This window comes from Bos grunniens, chromosome 13 (genome assembly GCF_055505025.1).
Source record: "Bos grunniens cultivar Pamir isolate PY7600 chromosome 13, Bosgru_T2T1.0, whole genome shotgun sequence".
NCBI lineage: Eukaryota > Metazoa > Chordata > Mammalia > Artiodactyla > Bovidae > Bos > Bos grunniens.
In genome coordinates, this window is record NC_141177.1 from 10680385 (window position 1) to 10700552 (window position 20168).

The 20168-nt window shown below is 47.2% G+C and overlaps 1 protein-coding gene across 5 annotated transcripts; it reads right to left on the reverse strand.

Moving 5' to 3' along the window:
- Positions 1 to 332: 332 nt before the first annotated feature.
- TTPAL (alpha tocopherol transfer protein like) lies at positions 333 to 19348 on the reverse strand. Of its 5 annotated transcripts, XM_086331684.1 has the most exons (7): positions 19219 to 19327; positions 18174 to 18400; positions 15331 to 15368; positions 14301 to 14760; positions 11033 to 11226; positions 9281 to 9391; positions 333 to 6530 (listed from the first exon to the last, which is right to left on the reverse strand). In XM_086331684.1, exons 3-7 carry the CDS (start codon positions 15343 to 15345, stop codon positions 6252 to 6254), a joined length of 1059 nt encoding a protein of 352 aa, XP_086187810.1. In that variant the 5' UTR covers positions 15346 to 15368; positions 18174 to 18400; positions 19219 to 19327; the 3' UTR covers positions 333 to 6251. The 5 variants fall into 5 exon arrangements, with proteins under 5 accessions (XP_086187810.1, XP_086187809.1, XP_086187814.1 ...); XM_086331683.1 differs by lacking the exon at positions 18174 to 18400 and having other exon boundaries at positions 19219 to 19334; XM_086331688.1 differs by lacking the exon at positions 15331 to 15368 and having other exon boundaries at positions 19219 to 19325.
- Between the last annotated feature and the right edge of the window lie 820 nt (positions 19349 to 20168).

The following is a 20168-nucleotide window of genomic DNA, read 5'->3' on the forward strand; positions in this document are numbered from 1 at the left end:
GCCTGGAAAATGCACGTGCTGCCACAGCGCCCCTTTCCGGCCTCAGCAGGTGAGAGGCTCTCCCCAGGCCACTGTGAGGGAGTGAAAGGCACTCAGTTGTGTCCAAGTCTTTGTGACGCCATGGACTATACAGCCCATGGACTTCTCCAGGCTAGAACACTGGAGTGGGTAGTCTTTCCCTTCTCCAGGGGATCTTCCTGACCCAGGGATCGAACCCAGGTCTCCCACATTGCAGGTGGACTCTTTACTAGCTGGAAGCCCTGGCCATGAAAAATAAAACACTTAGAACCTTTACCCAAACTGCCATAGTCACAAAAGAACTCCACACACACTCAGCCTTACAGAGATTTTTTATTATTTAAGACCCAGTCATGCATACTAAAATTACATGTTTTCACCATTTTGACTTAGAAAATGCACTAGAAAAATAAACTTTTGGTCAAAACAAACACTGAAGTAGATGAATCCACCACCACGTGTCCCTATACTTGAAGCCAAACTGAATTTCAGTTTGAAGCAAGGAAGGCAACCAGTGGCCGAAATGATGCCCCAATCTGGTCCCAATTAGTCCATCTCTAACCCCTTCAGAGTCACTGTCAGAGGCTCTTGGCCCCAGAGAACTTTTAAGTATTTTACCTGTAACAGGTTCCCACCTGATATGCCAAGAGGTCAAGGCATATCCCTAAGAATCCCAGTGGACGGCAGCTACTTAACTGCCCAGCAAAACATGGTGCCCAGTGAGACGAAAAGATGAGTGGCTGATTGGCAGAGAGCAGAACGGTCACTAGCAAGGCCATTCACAAATCACCCTGGGCCTTTGCACGGAGCAAGCGCCGTGAAGGAAGAATATCTGACTCTGACATTATATATTGTATTTCAAGCCATTTCTGCATCAGGAGAGTAGGAGGGAATTTAGTCGAGATTTACAAAACTCACAGACCTCAATACTGAAAAGTCTGACTTTTCAGATGTCCAGCGTGACTAGACATCTTTCCTGAACAGTTGCCATGTTTTCTGTTTGTGATCTCCACGCCTCTCATGGCACAGGACAGCCACACATCATTAGCTTAGCAGACATTTTACTTCCTAAATGAAAGAAGTGGTTTCAAAGGAAAACCTTAAAATGAGGTATTATGATAATGCCACAACAGTACCATAGCTTTTGGCTACGCAAATGAAAAAGCGACCCCATAACTGATCTGAGAATCAGATGGCATTTAAAGTAACTGCCCACACATGGAGATTTCTGGAAGGCTCAACATCTCACAGGAATTCAGGGAAAATATCTCTTATTACCCTGACTCTCTTTCTGGCAAAAATGTAGTATCTTGTGAACTGAAGTGTTTGTAAAGCTCTAAGGACAGGCTCGTGACATTGAGCAATGTCAGGTTCGTGACACTGTACAGGAGGCAGTGATTGAGACCATCCCCAAGAAAAAGAAATGCAAGAAGGCAAAATGGCTGTCTGAGGAGGCCTTACAAATAGCTGAGAAAAGAAGAGATGCTAAAGGCAAAGGAGAAAAGGAAAGATACCCCCATATGAATGCAGACTTACAAACAACAGCAAGGAGAGAGAAGAAAGCCTTCCTCAGTGATCAATGTAAAGAAATAAGGGAAAACGCTAGAATGGGAAAGACCAGAGATCTCTTCAAGAAAATTAGAGATACCAAGGGAACACTTCATGCAAAGATGGGCACCATAAAGGACAGAATTCGTATGGACCTAACAGAAGCATAAGATATTAAGAAGAGGTGGCAAGAATACACAGAAGAACTGTACAAAAAAGATCTTCATGAGCCAGATAACCACGATGGTGTGATCATTCACCTAGAGCCAGACATCCTGGAATGTGAAGTCAATTGGGCCTTAGGAAGCATTCCTACGAACAAAGCTAGTGGAGGTGATGGAATTCCAGTTGAGCTATTTCAAATCCTAAAAGATGATGCTGTGAAAGTGCTGCACTCAATATGCCAGCAAATTTGGAAAACTCAGCAGTGGCCACAGGACTGGAAAAGGTCAGTTTTCATTCCAATCCCAAAGAAAGGCAATGTCAAAGAAGGTTTAAACTACTGCACAATTGAACTCATCTCACACATTAGCAAAGTAATGCTCAAAATTCTCCAAGCCAGGCTTCAAAGTATGTGAACCATGAACTTCCAGATGTTCAAGATGGTTTTAGAAAAGGCAGAGGAACCCGAGATCAAATTGCCAACATCCGTTGGATCATGGAAAAAGTAAGAGAGTTCCAGAAAAACATCTGCTTTATTGACTACACCAAAGCCTTTGACTGTGTGAACCACAAGAAACTGTGGAAAATTCTGAATGAGATGGGAATACCAGACCACCTTACCTGCCTCCTGAGAAATCTGTATGTAGGTCAAGAAGCAACAGTTAGAACTGGACATGGAACAACAGACTGGTTCCAAATAGGAAAAAGAGTATATCAAGGCTGTATATCGTCACCCTGCTTATTTAACTTATATGCAGAGTACATCATGAGAAACGCTGGGCCAGAAGAAGCACAAGCTGGAATCAAGATTGCAGGGAGAAACAGCAATAGCCTCAGATATGCAGATGACACCACCCTTATGGCAGAAAGCGAAAAGGAACTAAAGAGCCTCTTGATGAAAGTCAAAGAAGAAAGTGAAAAAGTTGGCTTAAAACTCAACATTCAAAAAACTAAGATCATGGCATCCAGTCCCATCACTTTGTGGCCAACAGATGGGGAAACAATGGAAACAGTGAGACTTTATCTGGGCTTCAAAATCACCGCAGATGGTGATTGCAGTCATGAAATTAAAAGACATTTGCTCCTTGGAAGAAAAGCTATGACCAACCTAGACAGCATATTAAAAAGCAGAGACATTACTCTGCCAACAAAGGTCCGTCTAGTCAAAGCTATGGTTTTCCATATGTATGGATGTGAGAGTTGGACTATAAAGAAAGCTGCGCGCTGAAGAATTGATGCTTTTGTTTTTGTGGTGTTGGAGAAGACTCTTGAGTCTCTCGGACTGCAAAGAGATCAAACCAGCCAATCATAAAGGAAATCAGTCCTGAATATTCATTGGAAGGACTGATGCTGAAGTTGAAACTCCAATACTTTGGCCACCTGATATGAAGAACTGACTCCTTGCAAAAGACCCCGATGCTGGGAAAGATTGAAAGCGGGAGGAGAAGGGGATGACAGAGGATGAGATGGTTGGATGGCATCACCGATGCAATGGATATGAGTTTGAGCAAGCTCCAGGAGTTGGTGAAGGACAGGGAAGCCTGGCGTGTTGTGGTTCATGGAGTAACAAAGAATCGGACACGACTGAGTGACTGAACTGACTGAAGGACAGGCTGCTCCTTGTGAAAGCAGGATGAAGTACTAGGGAGCTGAGGCCACCTCTGCCGACAGAAAATAGGAAACTCGAGAGGGGAAGCCAGGGTTGTTGCACTTTTGGCTATTTCTGTAGATTACTCCCAGCCTCTGGCCATGAAAGAACAGAATTCCAGGAAGAAGCACAATTTTCCAGAATTCTGTACAGTAGAGAAGGAAAAAACCCCCTCCCCATTACCCAAGCTTACAGACTCATTTGGAAGCATTAGGTGTCAGTTCATTCAGACCTAAACTACCTAAAAAGTCATTCAGATGGCGGGGGTGGGGGTGGGCGGGGGAGAACAAATCCCTGATGCCAGGAACAGAGGGTTCAGGGCTCCCAAGTGTAGACCCCCTTCATCATAAGACGATTCAGGGATGTTCAGCAGCTGACCAAGGTCATGTGGCAAAGTAAAGCTGGAACTTGGGTCTCCTGGTTTACTATTTCTTTCTCTTGCCTACAGCACACAGCCCTGAATTGCAGGAAATGTTCCTTTTCAGGTGTCTGAAATGAGTCAAAACTTTTACCTTAAGGAAAACACTCAGTTCTCCTGGTGTTCAGTTACTTGCTCCCACTGCTGAGTGAAACTCCCAGGGTGCCCCTGTGGTCATTCCCCTGCCCTGCTGAGGCAGCTGTAGAGAGAAGCCAGGCAGAGACCCCCACGTCTTTCACCCAGGGAGATCCTGCTTTCACAGCTCGGACCAAGCCTCCTGAAGTGCCAAAACCACTTGCTCTCCCTGGAGCCAACATAAAACACAGCAGCTCCAGCAGCTCCAGAAGGTAGAACAGCCCTTGGCTTTGAATCCTTTCGGAAGCCGAACGAAACAGCTCCTTGATCTAACTGGGAAGGTCTGGGAAATGGGCAACACCCTTCCTGGTCTTTGAGGAATTTCTGGAGGTGAGCTTGGCCGTCCCCACGTTAAGACACATGGACAAAGTCAACTGGCCAGGAATGCAATGCACAGTTTAAACCTTGGAAATTTGGGGCTGAATGATTCATGTCTAACTTTTCTGTTTTGTTTTTTAATCTCTGTCCTCTTTGGGACCTAAGACAACCTGTGACCGATTCTCCCAGGCAGCTGGGTTCTGCACTCAATTACTACAGCCATCCCGCTTGTCCCATTTAGACCTTTTCAGCAGTGGTGGTCATGCCATCGTTGTCATGGCATCGTCTAGATGGGACTAGAGGCAGCCAGGGGGTGTATTTTGACACCTCCCACCCAGCCAGGTCCTTAGAGCATCCGAGGTTAGTATCTATGGTGAAAACAGTTCTTCCTAGAATTGGCACGAATGAGGTAAGTCATTTCCACCAACAACTTCTCCAGACATTTTAAAAAGTGCTAGAGAGAGAGAAATAGCTTATAAACAACTGATTGGCCTTTACGTGTCAGAGGACTGTTCTAGTCCTAACTGAGTCATTCAGTTTGCCTGCTGCTGCTCTAACAAGTGCACAGAGAAGCTAACACACACAGTGCATGGTACTTGTCACTTTTTAACACCACAATGTGCATGGAATGAATGAAAGGAAATAGGTCAAAAGCCATCAGATGAACCACCTAATTTGAGGCCTGGGCTAAGGCTAAGTTCTTGACAGGAAGGGTCTAAAGTGCTAAAATGCAGAACTAACATTCAATCTGGCTGGACATGAGAGATAGAAACTCAAGTGGGTTGGGGTGCAGGTGTCCCAGAATAACTTGCCCTTATTTCCAGAGGCCAAATTTTAAGAATGCCAATTAATTTAACCCTTTACCATCACCAAGTTTAAAATATAAGCCAGAGTCTCAGAGGTGGAAGGAATTCATCCAAGATCATGGGCATCGCATCTGCCTTCACTACCCTCCCTGTGAAAGGAAAATGGGTATTGCTGATCCACTAGTTTCTATAAAGACAGGGCCGAAGCAATGACGCATCCCTCTTGGGAAGGCCCATGCATACCGCAAAAATACAGAATCCAACCACTGGTATCTAGAGAGTGCTCTTTCTAGGCAGAAAACCAATGTCTAACATTCAATAAATAACCAAATTGCAGAGCCCCGTTAGTGGACAAAAGGGCCCTCATCGTCACTTCATTCAGCCTGATTTTACAGATGAGAAGGCTGGAGGCCACAGAGGCTCGTGTGTCCTGTCCACAGAAACACATCTAAGGCTGGGGCCCAAGTCTCATAATTCTTAGGCCAGAATTCTTTTAGCTACACAGGACTGACGTCCAGGCTTCTTGGTTGAGTAAAATCACGTGCGTCTAGGATCATGTATGATTCTTTTGAGAACCAGGACTAAGGCTTTATGGGTTCGGAAAAACTTTAAGGTTCTATTGCAAGATTCAACCCATGAATCCCAGAGGTACATAAGGCCCCTGGTTCCCGAGTTTGATCAGGAGGTGCTGCTTCTGTCCTCTTGCATGATTCAGTGAAGGTGCTTTCCAGACCCAGTGATGGACCTCTGACTTTCAAGATGAGAGAGGTCTGTAGTCTCTTTCAAGACAATCTCATCATCTCACATGTGGCCCCCTGGCAGGCTCGGCCAAACCGTCTCACAGGAATGCACTGCCTGGCCAATCGGGGTTTTCTCCTGGAATGTGGGATCAAAGTGACGTTGGTCCTCATTTTTCTTTCTTTGAGCTCTCTAAGAACCAGATACGGCTTCCACATTCATGGCTGCACACTGGGATTCCAAATATTTTGGAATTGCTGGGGGACTTTCTCCATGTCTTCCACAGAGTCATTCAAGCCACCCAAGCCTCACCCTATGGCTCAGAGCTGTCCAGGATTTTCCTCCATGCTACAGTTCCGTTCCAAGGAGCAAGACAATCCCTGGCACCTCGAATCCTCCTTGGGCCTCTCCGAAGAAAGAAGGAAAGGTTGTAAAGATGGTGACATTCGCGGGGGACTGCCTAGTAGCAGGAGTACAGCTGCGATTTCATGGCCCGCGTGGAGTCATCACAGGGCACCTCTGAGCTCAGCCCCTCGGGCGGCAGGGCCTGGCCCAGGATGCTGTCACAGGGAGGGCCCGGCCGGCAGAACTCCCTTACAAAGTCCTCCTCCGAGGCCAGCAGCACCGCGTTCCAGGCGGTGATGTCCAGCTCTCCAGCCGTGCCCCCGTATTCCCTGGGGAGGATGTTTCTTGGAAGGTTTGTGTGGAGAGAGTTCAGGTCAGACCCGTGAAGGAAAAACTACAGAGAATGAAAGGAAAGCACACAAGTCCTTGGGTTAATCAGTAACCTTTACTAGAAGGTGCTCAAACACACATCTGTTGAATGAATAAGGGAATGGTTGATGCCAACTCCACTATTCCAGTGCCGTGAAAAGCTTGAGGATCCTTCACCCTCTTTTCCTCACACCCTGTATCCTGTTAGCTGGTCCTTCAAAATACCTCCAGCAGCACCTCCCTGCTACCCTAGTGGGACCAGTTCACCATCCCTTCTTTCCTGGATTCTCAGAGTGTCTTCCTCCGTTCTGTGCTTAAACCCTTGTCCCACCACAGCCTAAGCACTCGTCAACGTAGGTCAGATCAAGTCACTCCTCTAAAACACATGGACTTCCAGTGCACCCATCTCACGCAGACTAAACACCAGAGTCCACATGATGGCCCACACGGTCTGGCCTGTTACACCTCTGCCTCCCCTTCCTCCCATGCCCCGCTGGGGCTCCTCCAGGCCTGCTTCCCCCGCCCCCCGCCCGGCTCAGAGTCCCCCAGATCCCTGTAAGGCTTACTCCCTCATGAATTCACGTCTTCACTCAAACGCCAACTTCTCAATGACACCACCTCTGACTATCCTACGGAATACTACTGCTCCTTTCCTTCCAGAACCTGCTGTCTCCTTTCTCTTTTTTATTTTTCTCCATAGCATTAGCACCTTCTCATCCTAGATAACAGACATAACTCACTGTCTCTCTAGAACATAAGCTTCTTGGGGGCGGAGATTTTGGTCTGTTTTGTTCATTGAGACCACATCTGCACAAAGCTGATAAAAAAATAGTTTTGAGTGGATGAATTACCACACAATGGACCAATTGAACAGATTATTGGACACCAGTAAGGTCATTTCGTAGATGTAAAAGACCTTGCCCAAAGACTGCTTTGGTAAAAGCAGGTTCCAAACAGAAGCTCCAGGAAGCAACATGGGTTCAAACCCAGGGTGGGAGGCCACACTGAGAGGTCCTCAATCCTAACAGTGCAGCAGAATCACCTAAGGAAGTCTTAAAAGCACAGGTTCCTGGGCTCTACCCCTGAACTGACGAGTTGAAATCTTTGGGGAAAGGGCCTGGGAATCTGGATTTCAAGTTCCCTCCCTCACAAATGAGATTCTACATTTCCTCTTTGAAAGCGAGAACAAAATTGAAGAGTATGTGAGTGACCATAACCATTTTCCTAGGCCTAAGAAAGAAGAAGAAAAATACCACCCATCACATTTCAGTCATGGTCCTCGGAAAGTTTAAAAGATCACTGGCTCTTCAGGGTCAGAGGAAGACTATTGTTTTTTTTTTTTGGCTGCACCTTGCGGTTTGCAGAATCTTAGCTCCCCAACCAGGGATCAAACCCAGGTCCCCTGGAGTGAAAGTTCAGAGTCCTAATTCCTGGACCACCAGGGAAGTCCCCAGACTGACTTTTTAAAGTGTCACCTATCCTCTCTAACATAAAAATTAAACTATAAACTCACAGATCTCATAAACCTTGAATTACTCTACAAACTTCACACAGTAAGACAACAAATTAAGTAAATGGAAAGGCTTAAACAATTTAAGCTACAGGGACTTTCCTATAGCTTGGATGGTAAAGAATCTGCCTGCAAATGCAGGAGACCTGGGTTCAATCCCTGGGTGAGGAAGATCCCCTGGAGAAGGCAATGGCTACCCACTCCAGTATTCTTGCCTGGAGAATCCCATGGACAGAGGAGCCTGGCAGGCTACAGTCCATGGGATCTCAAGAAGTTGGATACGACTGAGCGACAAATAGACAACAGTTTTAAAGCACAAGGAGCTACAGTCAGAAATTGCCAGGACTCTTTTTAACTGCCCACCCAATGCCCACCCTTTGCCACGTCCTCAAGGCAATGGCACCCCACTCCAGTACCCTTGTGTGGAAAATCCCATGGACGGAGGAGCCTGGTAGGCTGCAGTCCATGGGGTCGCTAAGAGTCGTACACGACTATGCGACTTCACTTTCACTTTTCACTTTCATGCATTGGAGAAGGAAATGGCAACCCACTCCAGGGTTCTTGCCTGGAGAATCCCAGGGACGGGGGAGCCTGGTGGGCTGCTGGCTGTGGGGTCGCACAGAGTCGGACACGACTGACGCGACTTAGCAGCAGCAGCAGCAGCATACATAAAATATGATATTGGTTCACAACGCCCAGGCCAGGATATTAAAAAGCCTAAATGATCATGGAGCAGAGATGCTCCTACAAAAACAACCCTGGGTCTGCTCTCTCTACAGTCAAGTATTATTTTCCCATTAATTTCATCTTCCCCTCACAGAAAAGACTGTTCACTTATTTTATCTGAAACCTCGTACTTTCCAACTTAGTAGTCCCAGGCAAGAATGATAAACTGGGCTTCTCCGGTGGTCTAGTGGTTAAGAATCTGTCTGCCAGTGAAGAGACCACGGGTTTGATCCCTGATCTGGGAAGATCCCATGTGCCGTGGAGCAACTAAATGTGGCCCAACTACGGAACCAGCACTCTAGAGCCCACGAGCCACAGCTACTGAGCCCATGTGCGTAGAGCCCGTGCTCTGCAACAAGAGACGCCACTGCAATGAGAAGACCACGCACAGCAATGAAGACCCAGTGAAACAAAAAATAATAAATATGTAAATCTTAAAAAAAAAGAATAATAAGTTTATAGTTGTTGCAATAAACTTAGAGATGTCACAGAAAAGGAAGCATAAAAAAAAAAGTATCTTTGATAGGATCATCACTTACTCTGTTTGCTATCTTCTCCTTCAGAAATGGTTTTATGATGGCAAAAATACCTTTAAATATTCGAGGTTCATTCACTACATGGACTGCTTTGATCCGAATGGGGAAACCATCCTGTGGGGGAAGGGAAGGGAAGGGAATGTTAGAATCCCGATGTTAGAATCTGAAAACTCAGTTACCACAGCCTGCCTTCCCCATTTTTAGCCCCAACATCAGTCTGGTCTGATTCTCCCAGTCTCTTCAAAGACAGCCCAAGTCAGGGCTAGACAGGAAGATGGGTCTCAGGCAAAGAGTCTATCTAAGGACCCAGAGCTGGCTTAGGAAAGGGTTAGGCAAGCAGGTGGATAGCTGCCCTCCTTAGGGCAAAAAAACAGTCTGAGCCTGTGTGGTCAGATCTAACAAATATCAGGCCTTCTAGATCAGTGTTGCCCGAAGTGTACTTCTCAGGATGTTACTAGCCTGTGATGCAAAAAGGGTTCTGTGGTAAGCAACTGAGTTTGAGAAACAGTAGACTAAATACAGTCAAACAGGTTTCCTTAACTGCGGGACTGGTCAGGCTTTCAGTATGCAAATGTTTATGTTGAAATTCACAAGAAAGGGGCATGCTATGCTGTATTTCCCAAACATACTTGACCCTGGAACATTTTTTGTCCCCCAGACCATCTTACAGGACTAGAAAACCACTGATTGAATGCATTATCCTGACACTTGAATCTGCACAATATTTGGCAGAAGCAAAGAAGAGTGGAAGCTAAGGGAAGCCCAAGTATTACCTCCACACAAGAATTCACATTTCTGATAATGACTGGAAGTGACATTTAAATGTTTAAATAATCAGCCTGGTGCACAAGACAGGCTCAAACACCATGGAATTTGATGGGGGAGAATCGTGGGATCACTGGTGCCCCACAGCTCACAGGAGACAGCACCCCATTGACTGGGTCTGATGAATGAGGGTCCAGGCTGCCAGACTACATCCTGAAGGTTTCCTCTTCTATCAACAAGGAAAGATAACTCTTACCTTGTGTATCTCAGAGAATTCCCTGAAGGACTGAATGGCTTACCATGACTGTAAGTGTGCTTTGCAGCAACAACGATATATTGGACAGCACAGGGAATTATAGCCATTATTTTGTAATACCTTTTAATGGAGTATAATCTATAAAAATACTGAATCATTCTGCTGTACACCTTAAACTAACATAATACTGTAAATCAAGTATATACTTCAATTAAAAAAACAAGCACTTTGCATGTGCAAACCATCTCACACACTGCAGACGCAGGAGGAACTTTATGGTTCCCAGAGACTTGTGTTCTGAAATGCACAACATGAGGTGTGAAAAGCATCTGACCAAAACAGCCCAGCAGGGTTCCCTGAGCCCAGGTTCTACAGAAAAAAGGAGAGGCTCCATCACCTCAGCAGAAACATCTCAGTTCCATTTGTCAAGAATTTCTCTGTCTTCTGGGCCAAAAAAAAAACCCCCAAACAAACAAACAAACAAAGCAGAAAGCATTTCTCTGGTTTTTGGGCTCTTGTCCTAAAGTTGATTTTGCCCAGTAACTACTGGAGACCTTGATGAGAATGAGTGGTGAACTGGACTTTTACATTTCTTCCCATAATGCTTTTGTATTGTCCTGACTGTGGGGAGGCATGGGAGGTGGGGTTTGTGTATTAGGTGGAACTGGAGGTAGACAGGGCCCTGGGAAAGACAAGCAGCCACAGGACAGGTACATGACAGATAGGAGCCATACCTGAAGGATGCCAATCACCTTTTTGGCTATAAAAGGGCCAAAATGAGATGCCTTTGATAAGCTCACTCCTTTGTAGTCTGCAAGAATTACAATTCCATTCACCTGGGTTTCTTCAGACTGAATGAGTTTCTCTAATGTCAGGTATATGGCTCGGATGTTTTCCGTAATTGGATAGTTGCTCGGGATCCACCTGTCTAAGGTCGTAAAAGATGGACAGTATGTTACAGAAATGAATACAAACACGTAATCAGATAGGCCAGGATTTATCTCCTTCCTAAACCGTTGCTTAAAAATGGAAAAGAATTCTACTGGCATGACTATTTAGATCTTTAAGTGGGAGCTGATGCTTCTTGACTCCAAACATAGCAGCACGTTCTGAAATGGAAAAGCAATTGAGTGTTGAAGATGAAGTCGTGAGCTCTGAAGTCAGACTCACCTGGGGTTTGCATCTTCCTAGCTGTGTGACCTGGGGTAAGTTTTCTCTTTATTCTGGGCCTACGTCTCCTCCTAAGTCGAATGGGATAATAATGCTTGCCTTAATGGACATGTGCGCCTTCTGCCATCACAAGTGCCCTTATCTTCGTAAGACCACCCTCATCTTCCTTGGGGGGAACCACTTCTTCCCATGCTAGCCATACTGAGTGTGTAAAGTGACTTCACTCCTGGGTCCAGAGGTAGGCTTGGCCAGTGTGGGCACAGCATCCTCCTGGCCACAGCAAGTAATCCAAGTGAGGTCAAGAAGAAGCACAGGGACTCAATTCTTGGCCCCAAAGGACCTGGGCCCTTCAGGAAGAGAAGATCTCTCTTCTGTCTTGTAGTGGTGAGGCTGGGAGCCTGAGACCCAGGGACCCATGAGGCAAGAGCTGGTCCGAGGATGAAGCCCATACCAAGGACAGCAGAGATGGAGATGGTTTCCCAATGGTGTAGCTTGAACAAACTCCCCTTTCCAGGCTGGTTGCCCCCTTAATGCTCCCCATATGATTGAGGAGTCTTTCTTTCTTTGGGGAAAAGATGAGAATGACAACTTTTGAGTGTTATCTACTGTTCTCAAGAAAATCCCACCAAGATACGTGTGTCTCTTTTATCTTAGAAAGATAAAACTCCACTGGATTGTCCGCAATGAGATTTGTGACATGTTCAATAATTCTATACAAAAAAATCTTTGTGTAAAAATTGTGCCAGCTTGCTATTTGTAGTGCTGCCAATTAAACCTGCTTCTACAGACTGGCTGTCATCCTTTACAATCACGTATGTCTCAAAAGAGCTTACAAAAAGGCAAACCCAACACCTTCCAGATTTATTTCACATTGAAGTGAAGTGAAAGTCGTTCAGTCATGTCCGACTCTTTGCGACCCCATGAACTATACAATCCATGGAATTCTCCAGGCCAGAATACCGGAGTGGATAGCGGTTCCCTTCTCCAGGAGATCTTCCCAACCTAGGGATCAAACACAGGTCTCCCACGTTGCAGGCAGATTCTTTACCAGCTGAGCCACCAGGGGAGCTAGTTGAGAACAAAAATCTGTCTGCCTCCTGCTAAAATGATGAGTTTGTGGGGAGGTGTTCAAATCTGCTCCAGACATATGGGGGGGGGAATCCATCTCAGGAGCTAAGAGTTGAAAGCACGCAAACAGGCAAAACCAGTGTGGTAACATCTGATTGTTTTGTAATATTCATATGAGCTGAGTACAGAGGAGCAGCAGAAAGTCCTGTTGACTGGTTTCTAGGTTTCCTGGTGCCCTGACTGCTCGACCACCTTGTTTATTGTAAAATGAGTGCATGCATGCTCTGTTGCTCAGCCATGTCCAGTTCTTTGCAACCCATGGACAGCCAGGCTTCTCTGTTCATGGAATTTTCCAGAAGAGAATACTGGATTGGATTGCCATTTCCTCCTCCAGGGGATCTTCCCAACCCAGGGGTGGAACCCATGTCTCCTGCATTGGCAGGCAGACTCTTTACCACTGAGTCACCTGGGAAGCCCTGTTTTAATATGAACACCACCTAATTTTAGAAAACACCTAAAACAGCAGGTAAAGCAGTTAATACTGTGCCTGGTACACAGAAAAGGCTGGTCTCCCAACAAGCTTTGATAAATTACTAAAGGAAATGGTAACGTGGGGGTCTCAAGACAGAGGGAGGCTTCCACTCCCCATCAGCTGTCCCTTTAAGAAGTTATTTGCACAGGAGCAGAAAGGGTGCCCAGCAGGTTCTCACGTTCCTGGCATGTTTGGGAAGAAGAACACAGCCATCTTACTTTCACGTTTGTTCTCAGCTCGGCTCTGACGGAAAATATTGAGGCAGGGGGAAGAGCAGAGAGCTCTCCTGAGTGTACTAAGTATTTAGGGTCAGGAAAGAAGGAAAAGAAGACAGAGAATCAGAATGCTTGAGTTCTAGGACCCCTTGGTCTCTATGTTAACCAAAAAGCCTTCTCTCGCATTTCTGATACTTTGGTGGGGGAGGGAATAGGGAGAAAACTACCCCCATTGCAAACTACTGCATCATGGAAATGTCAGGCATTTCAATTACCATCATGCACTGCTGAGATGGAAAAGTGCATCTGAAGTGAAGCTTTTCACTGACTTCACAAAGCAGAGGGGAGGGGGGAGAAGTCAGAGGAGGCAGGCAGACATTGGTATCTGTACCTCACCTGCTCACTAAGGAGTGACAGGGTGGGAGTGGGGGTGTCCCGGCAGCCCTGCTTAGACCTGACGATCAGGGTTGCTTTCTAAGCTCACCAGATTCCCAACCCTAGAAATCTGGAATCTGCACTGAAGGAACTTATTTGGGTGGCCAGGTAAGCTGAGGGGTGTACAGAGGGATCAAAAGCCAGTACTCGGACAGAAGTGTGAAGATGTGCAAAGGGCAGCAGAAAACGTGGCCCAGAGGGACACACAGACTGACAGACAGGCAGAAGCAGAGACAGGAGAATGGTGGTCTCGGCTCCTGTTCTCTTAAGAAGGATTCTGGGTCTAGCTGTGACTAAGGCCAGGAGGGGACAAAAGGGAATAAGGCAGACACACACACACACACACACACACACACACACACAGAGCAGCCTTGATTAAGGCCAGGGGACAAAAGGGAATAAGGCAGACACACACACACACACACACACACACACACACACACACACACAGCAGCCTTGATTAAGGCCAGGAGGGGACTAAAGGGAATAAGACACACACACACACACAGAGCATCCTGGGCAGACACATCCCAGACTGTACCCACGCCCATCCCTCCCCCGCGCCCCCAGCAAGCGCAGTACCTGGGCGGAGGCAGAGGACGTGGCAGCCCCTGGGGTCGGTGTGCGGCAGCACGGTAAGGAAGCCGGAGGCCAGGACCTCCTTCAAGGCGGAAGGCCGCAGGTTGTTGAAGACTTCGGGCCAGCTTCTCCGGCAGCTGTGGTAGTTGATGAGCAGCTGGAGGGCCCGGTCGTAGTCAAACTTGCGGGCGCGGAGGAAGCGCAGCAGGAAGGCGTCCTCCAGCGAGGTGCTCAGGTTGGGGCACTCCTTGCGCACCATGTCCCGCAGGGCCTGCACGTCGCGGAGCCTCCATTCCGGCTTCTCCTGCAGCTCCTCCCTGGCTTTGGCCACCAGGTCCTCGGTCAGCGAGCACACGTAGCCGGCGGGGGCGGAAGGCGGCGGCAACTCATTTTCCGAAAGCGAGGCCACGGAAGGGCTGGTTCTCAGCGAGTCACTTTCTTCTGACATTAGCTCCCAGGATCCCTGCGAATCAGAAGCCCTGCCTGATGCCAGAAAGCCCGGCACTGGCATCGGTCACTCCAAACCCCTGAGTGGCGTGAGGGAGGTGGGTAGAGATGCTATCCTCAAGCCCAAATCCTCAGAACAGTGGTTCTCTCCTGGAGGAGTATCTGAATCACAGTCAGGTCCAGTACAACCCAGCCCCGGGGCAGCTCCAGCAGGATACACACACCGCTCATCACACACACACACACACACACACACACACACACACACACACACACACACACACACACACACACACACACACACACACACACACACACACACACACACACACACACACACACACACACACACACACACACACACACACACACACACACACACACACACACACACCCCCTTGCTCACAGAGGTATGAACAGGTGCTTGACCTTACTGGTAATAAAATAAATGGAAACTAAAACACCTTTGAATGTCAGATTAGCAAAAACACAAAACAGGGATTCTGACGGGCTTGTTGTTGGGAGAATTAACTGACATAGCCTCTTTAGGGCAGTGTGTCAATTATCAAGATTCCAAACCACATACCCTTACAGATGTCATATGGTATCATTTACATGTGGAATCTAAAAAAAAAAGGGACACAAATGAACTTATTTACAAAACAGAAATAGACTCACAGACGTAGAAAACCAATTTATGGTGACCAAAGGGGGAAATATAGGAGGTTTGGGCAAGAAGTCCTGGACTGCAGTAAAGGCTCAGCCAGGCTGATAGGGGATCCTCAAGGTTAAAGTTGCCTGTTGGAGGAGTCCTACAACTAATTCATTGGCTGGAGCCAGTCTGGAATTCGTGATTAAGAGATACACACTGCTATATGTAAGACACATAATCAATAAGGACTACAAGGACTATATTCAGTATCTTATAATACCCTGTACTGGAAAAGAATCTGAAAATAGATACATATGTATAACTGTATCACTCTGCTATATACCTGAAACATTATAAATTCACTATACTTTGATTTTAAAAAAACTATGCTTTGGCCCAGCATTCCATTTTTATGTACTTATATGTGTGTGTAAAATATGGATGATCATTACAAGTATTAACTGTAATGGCAAAAGACTGAAAATACTTTACCTCCATCTCCTTGTTGGAGACTAGTTAAATAATATTACCATATGCCCGGAATACTATTTGGTAATGAAAAGGAATTAGATAGCTCTTTATGAATTGACGTTAAGGAAAAAGAAAGCAGGTTGCAGGAAAGTATGAAAAAAAAAAAAAGACTTGTATTTATATTTTAAAAATATATACTTGTGAATGCACCTAAAATTTTTGGAAGAAAAGTACAAGAAAACTGTTAACCATGGTTCCCTTTAAGCAACAGAACCAGACACTGAACATTTAAGAGAAAAGGAGACTCTTCACTGTCCTTTAAAATTTTTTACCATACCCACACATGACTTGGCATGGCGGCTGTAAAACTGACCAGATCTCCTGCGGGGGTGGAACATAACTGATGGGTGTTCCCAGCTGCTGTCCCTCTGGATCCACCACCCAGGGGATGTACACTTTCCAGACTGACTCCAGCCAATGAATTAGTGAAACGTAGGACTCCTCCAACAGGCAACTTTAACCTTGAGGATCCCCTATCAGCCTGGCCGAGCCTTTACTGCAGTCCAAGACTTCTTGCCCAAACCTCCTGCACAGGGACCAGGCTCACATAGCTGTCAGCAGCTCTCCCTGATTTCTCCAGTTTCCCCTCCCTTTTATGTGTTGCCACCATTAAATTTCTTCCATTTGTAATCTCACCCTAGTGTCTGCTTCTTAGAAGAGCTGAACTAACACACTAAATGAAAAAAAAAAAAAAAAAGCTGCCTTAGATATTCCACGAATAAGGTCCCAGCAAGGTTGCCCAGTTTTGAAGCCCAAGCTCTCTGTCCATGGGCTGTCACTCTTCCCCAACTCTGAGCTCCACAAGGAAGGCAGGGGTCGTCTTGGGGCCTCTCTGCATACACAGCCAGTCTTCCCCACAGGCCACAGCAGCCACAGTGACCAGGCTACCTCCTCCAACTCTTAGGTCTGCCCACTCTGCCGCTTGTGTGCTAACCTCCAGCCCTGCCCAGCTTCTTTCATTTTCTCCCAAAGGTGGTTTTCTTGTCTTTGCACATCCTGTTTTCTCTGACTAGCAGGCTCTTCCTTCAGTGCCTCTGGCCAATACCAATTCACCCTATTAGATGTCACTTCATGCATTCAGCAGATACCAAGCACTTAATAGGTACGAGGCCCTTGACCAGGCACTGGGGGATACAGCAGTGAGCAAAGAAAAAATCCTGCCTTCACTGAGCTTACATTTTCATTAGGGAGACAGAATATAAGCAAAATAAATTGTATAGTCTACTAGAAGATGATAAGGGCTATGGAGAGAAATAAAGCAGGCAAGGGGGTTGCAGGCAAAGAGGTTGGAGGTAAGGGGGTTGGATATACCTGGAGATAGGAGCTGCAGTTTTAAGTAGGGTGATCAGGGAAGTCCTCACCCAGATCAAGTGACATGTGTGCAAAGATGAAAGAGATGAGGGAGCAAGCCATGTAGGTCTGTGGGGGTAGGAAAGTGCAAAGCCTGAGGCAGGACTATGCCTGGCTTTATCAAGGAATAGGGAGGAGACTAGTATGGCAAGAGCCAAATGCACAAGGCGGAGAACATTAGCAGATGGATTTAGAGAGGAAGTGGGGTCCCAACTGGTACTGGGCTTTGTAGGCCAGTAAGAGCTTAGTTACTCACTTTGGAGGGTTTGAGTAGAGTGATATGATCGGATTTAGATTTTAAAAGGATCACTGGGTTGTCTCGAGAATGTAAGAGGATGACTGTAAGACGATGAAGACAGCAGCAAAGAGACCATTTAGAGGCTACTGAAATAATCCAGGTCAGGGATGACCACTTTGAAGCAGGGAAGACATCTCTCTCCGACTCCGGTCAGTTTAGGAGCACCCCGCGCCCCCTGCAGGAACTCTGTGGCATAGCACTTCTCTCACTGTGGCAATTGTAGGCAATTTGTGTGCAATATCCACAACTGTCTTGTTTATCATCTTAAACACAGCACTTAACAGGGTGTCAGACACATAGCCTGCGCTGCATAAATATTTGTTGAATGAGTTTAATCTGCTTGGCAGAGGTATGCTGAGTGAGGAACAGATCAACAATCATGGTTCACAGGACCCACCCTGGGCTCTGTTTTCTTGGGAGTCGCCAACAGATGCCCGTAATTCCAATCCATTACTTGGCCGAAAACTGACTGTAATGTCCATGGACTACAGACTAGACTCAAAGTCCCTCTCCGGCCCCTCTCCCACCTTTCCTCCTCTCAATGCACATTAAATGTCAGTCAAAACAAACTAATGAACACCTCATGCATTTCTGATACCTCTGTCTGGGAGTTTCTTCACCTCATTTGTTTCCAACCAGGCCTAGTTTCAAAGTCACCTCCTCTATGAAGCCTTCCTTGACTTCTCCAGGTTAACTCCAGTGTTCCACAGCACTCGGTTCCTATTTCTCTTTTAGAAACTGCAGTCCAGTGTCATGTGTGTTTATCCGAAACTCTTCTGAGTCAGTTTTACCCATCCATTCATTCATCAAATAATTACTGATCACCTGTGGAAGGCACTATGCTTAGAAGTGCTGGGCACACAGCAACGTTCAATATAATTGCTTGCTTTATGAAATTTAACTCAGTGGAATGATGACAAGAGATAACATGTTCATGCATGTTTTACCATGTATGGCGCCCTATGATAAGCACTTTACATCCATCTCTCGTTTAATCTTCACAATATTTGGTGAGAACACTAATACTGTTACTGTTTTACAAAGAGGGATCTGCCCACTGGAATGTGAATTTCAAGGCAGCAGACAAATTGCCTCTCACATTCACTGCTCTCCCCAATGCTTGGACAGTGACGGTGCTCTGTAAATAACAGTGGATGAGAGGTTAAGGGCCCAAGGGTACCCATCGCGTGAGGCAGAGCAAAGACGTGGGCTCCACACTGGGCTCCACGCTGCACCTAGAGCTTCCAGTTCAATCTCCAGGGCCCTGGCGGTATCGAATACAGCGCACGACTCGGTCAGTCTGGTGAAGGAATCGATGGGTGGGCATATAGATGGGTGCAAACACCATTTGTTAGGGGGAAGCCGAGAACCTTCCTCACTTGGAGCCTAACATTTTTCGAGCATCACCTTCCTCCCCACCCTCCCCCAGGAGAGGTCAGGAATCCACCGTTCCTGGAGACCCAAGAGCCCCCTCACCGCGTCGACAACCCTCCGAGGCCCCCTACTTCCGGTTGTCACCCCTTCCCCAGGGGTCCCCGTTTCCTGGGGTCTCTCCCTACGCGGGTGCCCCACTTCCGGTCATCCCTCCCTCTCGGGGGTCCCTCTCCCCCGTCCCCCGGGCACACGGGCTCGCGGGCACTCACCGGCCCGGCTACGGGGCGGAGCGCGGGTCAATCGGCGGCGGGAGCCTCGTCCGGCAGCGCGCACAGAACAGACCCGCACTCCCTGCCCAGCCGGCCGGGCCGCTCGCGCCGGAAGTGACGTACACAGAGCGTGGGAAGGTGGGGCGCCGCCCCCGTGAGTGCGCATGTGCGACCTTTCCTTGAGGGACACGCATTCAGTCCCCACCTGGTGGCCGAAACCGCGCCGTGGGTTCCTGAATCTGGGGAGAGGCTGGCTGCGAGGCACAGGTTTCGGTGGCATAGCTGGGGAAGCTGGGGCCTCGAGAAGGAAGGAAAGGAGCTGCCGTTTGCCAAGAACACATTAACTATGTCATCTGGTGTATTACATCCGTCACCTCATTAGATTCTCAAACGGATCCTGCTATTTTATGAAAGGGAAACGGAGTCAACCAATGAAGTATAGGTCTTCAAACCTAGACCTCAGGGTTAGCATTTCAAAATTCCAGAGCTGCCGCCAGGACTGGCTGCTCCAAAGGTTAAAACTACAATACAGGGACTGACATCTGTCTGTCTTTAGCCAAGTGACTTTGAGCGAGTTTCCATTCTTCCTTAGGCCTCCTTGCCCTCATTTGTGCATAATTCTTGCTCTGGAATCTTGATTCAGTAGTTCTTTGCTTCCTGCTTTGGTGTTCATGAAGTCCGTTTCAGAAAGTGGTAACCTCAAAAAGGCTTTACTAGCCTTCTGACCGCTGCTGCTGCTGCTAAGTCGCTTCAGTCGTGTGCAACTCTGTGCGACCCCATGACGGCAGCCCATCAGGCTCCGCCGTCCCTGGGATTCTCCAGGCAAGAACACTGGAGTGGGTTGCCATTTCCTTCTCCAATGCATGAAAGTGAAAAGTGAAAGTGAAGTCGCTCAGTCGTGTCCGACTCAGCGACCCCATGGACTGGAGCCCACCAGGCTCCTCCGTCCA

Coding starts and splice junctions, on each gene's coding strand:
- TTPAL (XM_086331683.1), bottom strand. Junction 11,227..14,300: donor CGTCCTCTGCCTCCGCCCAG/GTACTGCGCTTG, acceptor TTACGACCTTAG/ACAGGTGGATCCCGAGCAAC. Junction 6,531..9,280: donor AGGAGAAGATAGCAAACAGA/GTAAGTGATGAT, acceptor CATTCTCTGTAG/TTTTTCCTTCACGGGTCTGA.